The 5,392-nt window shown below is 47.2% G+C and overlaps 1 protein-coding gene across 1 annotated transcript; it reads right to left on the bottom strand.

Moving 5' to 3' along the window:
- Window positions 1–2,435: 2,435 nt before the first annotated feature.
- LOC149247077 (uncharacterized) lies at window positions 2,436–5,082 on the bottom strand. Its single transcript, XM_089443340.1, has 3 exons — window positions 3,580–5,082; window positions 2,663–3,411; window positions 2,436–2,520 (listed from the first exon to the last, which is right to left on the bottom strand). Exons 1-3 carry the CDS (start codon window positions 5,080–5,082, stop codon window positions 2,436–2,438), a joined length of 2,337 nt encoding a protein of 778 aa, XP_089299466.1.
- Between the last annotated feature and the right edge of the window lie 310 nt (window positions 5,083–5,392).

Below are 5,392 nucleotides of genomic sequence, written 5' to 3'. Positions count from 1 at the left end.
GATGAGTCCAGGGAGCATGTTCCACAGACAGTTGAGTAGCTCGCTCTTATAAGGATTCTGCGGCCATTGTCTTAAGGAGTTGGTTATGTCATTCTCTGTTCTGCATCTTTTTTGACATCTGAAGCTAGCCTTTTCCCATAGCTGATTGGCTAGGGGGCAGGTGTCCAGGAGGTGTTGGAGCGTTTCCTCATTTTGATTGCAATTGGGACATATCTATGGACCATGAAAATTTCTTCTTCTTAGTTTGTCCTAGGTGAGGATTCTTTTGTGGCTAACCAACCATAGGAAGTAAGAGACTTTGGGCCAGGATCCAAGACCCCATATTTTGCTCCAGATTGGATCAGAGGGGGTAGTGATGTTGTAGACTATCTTGTATGCCTCTGAAGTAGTAAAGGCACCCTTTGGTCGGTATCCCCATCTTAGGATGTCATTGCCTTCGTCGTGTCTGATGCTTCTTTTGCCGAGCTCCTTCTCCAATTCCTCGATATCCCATAGGTTTGTGATGTTAATTAGCTGATTACCTTGTTTACATTTCCTAAATCCGTGCTCCGTTTCCTGCACCCAATAGTGATGGATCTTTTCTTGCTGCTGCTCCAGCCTAACGAGATCCGGGGGTGAATGGAGAACGTGGGTGAGCTTTGGCAACTGGCTCCATGCATCTGTCCAAAATCTCGCAGTCTTGCCGTCCCTGACCTCCCAAAAACTGTGCTGCTGAATTAACTGGAAGTGCTGTTTGGCCGCGTTCCATATTAGCGAACCTTTTTCCGTGGGGGTGAACCGGATGAGCTCCTCCTGAGGTCTGTTATTAGCATATTTAGCTGTCCAGATTCTTGCCCAAGGTTTTTCTGGATTTGTGATCCAGTGCCACCATATTTTGGCGCTCATGATGGAGTTGCTGTGCTCCGGGTCTCTCAGACCAATACCCCCTTTGTCTTTGGGTAAACAGACTGTGGGCCATTTGACTAAAGCCCATTTACGATTAGTTGCCGAACCGCCCCATAGGAAGCTACGCTGAAGATTCCTGATTCTTTTTAAAACCCATTTGGGCGCAGCAAGGATTGAGAAAAGATACAGGGGCATTGCCTGAAGGACAGACTTAATGAGCACTACCCGACTGGCCAGATTAAGAGATCTGTGCGTCCAAAGGTTAAGTCGAGATTCAAGCTTCTCAATGAGGGTTCGCCATGAGGAGTGCTTTATGGCTGAGGCAGTGAGGGGGGCTCCGAGGTATTTGGAGGGAAGGGAGGTTGTGGGAAAGCCAAGGATTCAGGCAACCGCCGTTTTAACAAGAGGAGGCGTGTGAAAGAAGAAGATCTGCGATTTGGTACAGTTGACATCGGTGCCTGAAGCTTCAGCAAAGTCATTGAGCAGGGATTTGAAGCATGCGGCTTCCTGGACCGAGGGATATCCAAATAGCATGGTGTCATCAACAAACTGCTGATGAGAGGTAGCAGGGGTGTTGTGAACTGAAAGGCCTTTGAGATGGTGGGAATGGAGGGCATGTTTAATGTGATGGCCAAGCCCTTCTGCCATGAGAACAAAGAGGAAAGGGGATAGGGGGTCCCCTTGCCTAATTCCTCTTGATGGCTTGAAGGGGCGGGATGGGATCCCATTCACAAGGATGGAGAATTGAGTGGAATTAATTAAGCTCATGATCCAGCGAATCCACATAGAACAGAAACCAAAAGCCTTTAGCATTTGCTGAATGTAAGTCCAGCTGAGTTTATCAAAAGCCTTAGAAAGATCCAGCTTAAGAAGCATACCTGCCTGTTTTGATTGTTTGAGGGTGTGTATTATCTCGTGCGTGAGGAGAATGTCGTCCATGATCTGTCTTCCTTCCACGTAACCCGACTGTTCCGGTGATATGAGCAGAGGTAACAGGGGCTTTAACCGGTTAGCAACAACTTTGGATATTACTTTGTAAATGACATTACAAAGAGAAATCGGCCTGTATTTGTCGGGAGTAATTGAGTCCTCCTCTTTGGGGATGAGGGCAATGAAGGTGGAGTTGAGAGAGGGAAGCAACCAATGGAGAGCTCTCGATTCTTCAACGATTTGCCAGACTTCCTGTTTTATCATCTCCCAGAAAGTGTGAAAGAACGTGGTGGTGAATCCGTCCGGTCCAGGGGCTTTTCCTTCCTTAAGCTGGGACATTGCCTCGTCCACCTCCTGAGGCTGAATTGGGCAGAGGAGAAGCTCATTATGTTCCTCCGTAATGATCCTTGGCACATTGTTGGTAATTCTTTCAATTGCCTGTCGCCTATCTCCCTCCGGCTCTTGAAGGACCTGATTGAAGTGATTGAGAAATTCCTCCTCAATTTCCTCATGCTTTTCTACTTTTACCCCACCTTGCTTTTGGATGAACGGAATGCTGTTGTGCATTCTTCTTTGAATAGTGGTTCTGTGGAAGAATTTGGTATTTCGTTCGCCCTCCTTCAACCATCTAATTCTGGATTTTTGCCTCCAGTAAACTTCCTCCTGCTTCTGCCTTTCCTCAAGCTGTCTGTGGATACGTCGTTCCTGTTCCAAGGTCACTTCAGTGTGTCCCTCTGTGGTTACTCTTTGTTGGAGATCCATCAGTTCCCGATTTAGATCTTGTTGCGCTCTAAAGATATCTCCAAAGGTTTCCCTGTTCCAACGCTTTAGGTGATTTTTAAGGAACCTGAGCTTCTGTTGGAATTTATACATCTTAGACCCTTCTGGTGGGATAAAGGAGGTCCATGTAGTTTTGACAAAGTCTTTAAACTCGGGATGCGAGAGCCAGAATCCTTCGAAGCGGAAGGGCCTCCTGGTCAAATCACCTGGTCTTTGCCATTGGAGGGCAATCGGCCAATGGTCCGAGCCGGTGTGCGGAAGAATTGCAGCTGAGATATCTCCTCCAAGGTGAACCGCGTTATCTGAGATAAGGAAGCGATCTAGTTTGGAAGCGATTTGGTGTTTTCCCGCTCTGCGGTTGCTCCATGTGAAAGTGCCATTGCAAAAAGGCAAGTCTATGAGGGAAGTGTTTTGAATGAAGTCCTTGAAATGGATGTTTTCTTGTTCCAATCTGTTCCTCCCCCCGATCTTCTCCTCTAGCTTGGTAATCATGTTAAAATCCCCTCCGATGATCCAGAGTGGGTGCCTCCTGTTGTTGTTCAAAGCCTCTATGGTGTCTAGAAGCGCAATTTTGCTTCCTGTATCCTGCGGGAAATATACATTTGATAGGTTTCCATGGATATTCGTGCCCAAAATGTGGAAGGCTGCCTGTATGAGATGATGAGAAGCGTGGAAATCTGAGAGATTTAACGCTTGAGTATTCCATGCAATGGCCAGCCCTCCTGAAGCTCCAGAGGCATCTACTGCTACCGAACGACATCCTGGCCATGCTTTGGAGAGAATGCTACCTAAAGTAGATCCGTTGCATTTGGTTTCCTGGAGAAAGCATAGTTGCGGCTTTTCCATTTTAATCATGTTTTTTAACATTCTGAGTTTCCCTGGGCTATTGAGCCCTCTTAAGTTCCATGATACAAGCTTCATGGTTCAACTATTTGCAGAGGGTTTATAGTACTTTGTCAATTTTGCATACCTGCCTGAGTCTACCAGGAGTTTCCCAATCTCGATCGTTCTCTGTAGATCTGTTCTTCGTCCTCTCTTTTTGGTTTCTTTTGGGGGGTGGCTTCCATCCCACTGGCTTCCTGGCTGAATACCTAGTTGCTGCTGCTGATAAGCTCTCGAAATGACCACTTCCAGCTTGCTGAGTTGGGTTTCGGATATGCTGTCATATGCTTTCTTTTTGCATGCTAGCTCTAGTTCCAGAATGTCTAGGCCATGCAGATCTATGCTTTCTGGTTCTTCTTCCATCTGTTGCACTTGACTGCTTCCTTCCACATTAATCTCTGAGCTAGAAGGAGGGTCTAGCTTTCCATCGACTTCCATGTCCTTGTCTTTCTCTGTCGATTCTTTCAGTTCTCCTGAGGGGGAATCATTGAAGATTATGGGGGTTTGGCGTTTGGAGGGGGAGGCTGAGGGGGGGGGAGGGGAGGAGGAAGGGTTAGACTCAGAGATCGGGGGGAGTTCATCAGAGGATTGAGCGAGGATTTCGAAACTGTTCTTAGAAGTTGGGCCATGGGTGCTGTATTGCTGGGGATTATACCCATTAGAGGGTTTGTTGTGTGCTCGCCTTCGGCTAGGGGCTTTGGTGAAGCCGTCCTGGGTTGCGGAATCAGAAGGGTCAGGAGAAGTTGCTTTGGTATTTAGGGGGCAGTCACGGAAAAGATGCCCAAGAGCGTGGCATCTCCTGCAACGGAAGGGTACATGCTCATAGTCCAAGGGTTGAATCCACTCCTCGTCACGGTGGGAGAGACTTACCGATTCTGGTAAGGCTTCATTCAGGCGCATGAAGACGCAGATGCGAGCATAGGAAATGAATCTGCGCAAATTCGTTTCTTCTGCAGTCCTGATGTACTCCCCTAGTCCATTTCCTATGTTCTTGAGAATGTCCTCGTCCCAATATTCATCTGGAAGTCCATACATTCTGATCCAGACTGGCGCCCAGGTGAGATCTTCCTTATCCGGGTTGAATCTTGGTATCCAGTCTCTCATGTACAGGCCCGCTGAGTTGAAGAAGTGGGGCCCTGTTCCCAGTATCCTGTGTTTGTCCTCAATACAGTAAAAAATTGCTGTAAAGAAACCCTTCGGCCCTAGCTGCAGGGTAACGTCTCCTTTGGGCTTCCATTTCGCTGCGATCCACCCGTATAAGGCTCTTTCTGTCGGCCAGAACCCTATAAACTTCCCAATAATGGCGTGATCCCTCATGAACTCAATTCGTGCATCAATCTTGTGTCCAGGTAGCTCTATTCGTGGCCGTTCTTTGGCTATTGGTTTGCATGTTGTCGAGGAAACCTTCGGGATTTCCTCCGGATTTTTCCCTCTGTCTTGGGTGACGCTGGCTTGGTCCTTCCGTCCTCCTGTCTTCTTGTTTCCCTGCTGATGCCGGTTCCCATTGATCAATATCTCTCTATCAACCGATCCAAAGAGGAACGCCTGCTCAGGATCGTGCTGCGATGGGGAGGGCTCTGACGCCCTCCCCTGAGGGGATTCCATTGAGCTGCTCTAGTACTCTACTATTCCGCTGCGCAACAGTTGATTTGGTCTGGTCTGTGGACAGATCCAGTGCTGTACTGCCTGCGCCGTCGATACTTTCCTCAGAACCCTAATCGCTCCACTGGTCTGTAACCCAAGGATTAATATTATAAACCCCAGCGATTAACATTATAAACCGAGGGAGATAATAAACGAAAGGGATTGCTATTATAAACTGAAGGGATTAATAAACCCAAAGAATTGTTAATATTATAAACATAAGGGATTAATATTATAAACACAAGGGATTAATAAACCAAAGATATTAATA

The sequence above is a fragment of the Pinus tabuliformis genome, chromosome 7 (genome assembly GCF_031772625.1).
Source record: "Pinus tabuliformis cultivar Carrire ecotype Pingquan chromosome 7, CPIR1, whole genome shotgun sequence".
In the NCBI taxonomy this organism is placed as follows: Eukaryota; Viridiplantae; Streptophyta; class Pinopsida; order Pinales; family Pinaceae; genus Pinus; species Pinus tabuliformis.
This window is presented reverse-complemented; position numbering and strand designations above follow the sequence as displayed.

Bases quoted from the DNA above. Each gene is read 5' to 3' on its own strand.
- LOC149247077 (XM_089443340.1), bottom strand. From the start codon at position 5,082: ATGGAATCCCCTCAGGGGAGGGCGTCAGAGCCCTCCCCATCGCAGCAC. The intron at 3,412-3,579 runs GTAGACTCAGGC...TGCTTTCTCCAG, and splicing joins TCGAGATTGGGAAACTCCTG to GAAACCAAATGCAACGGATC. The intron at 2,521-2,662 runs GTTCCTTAAAAA...ACCTTGGAACAG, and splicing joins AAATTCCAACAGAAGCTCAG to GAACGACGTATCCACAGACA.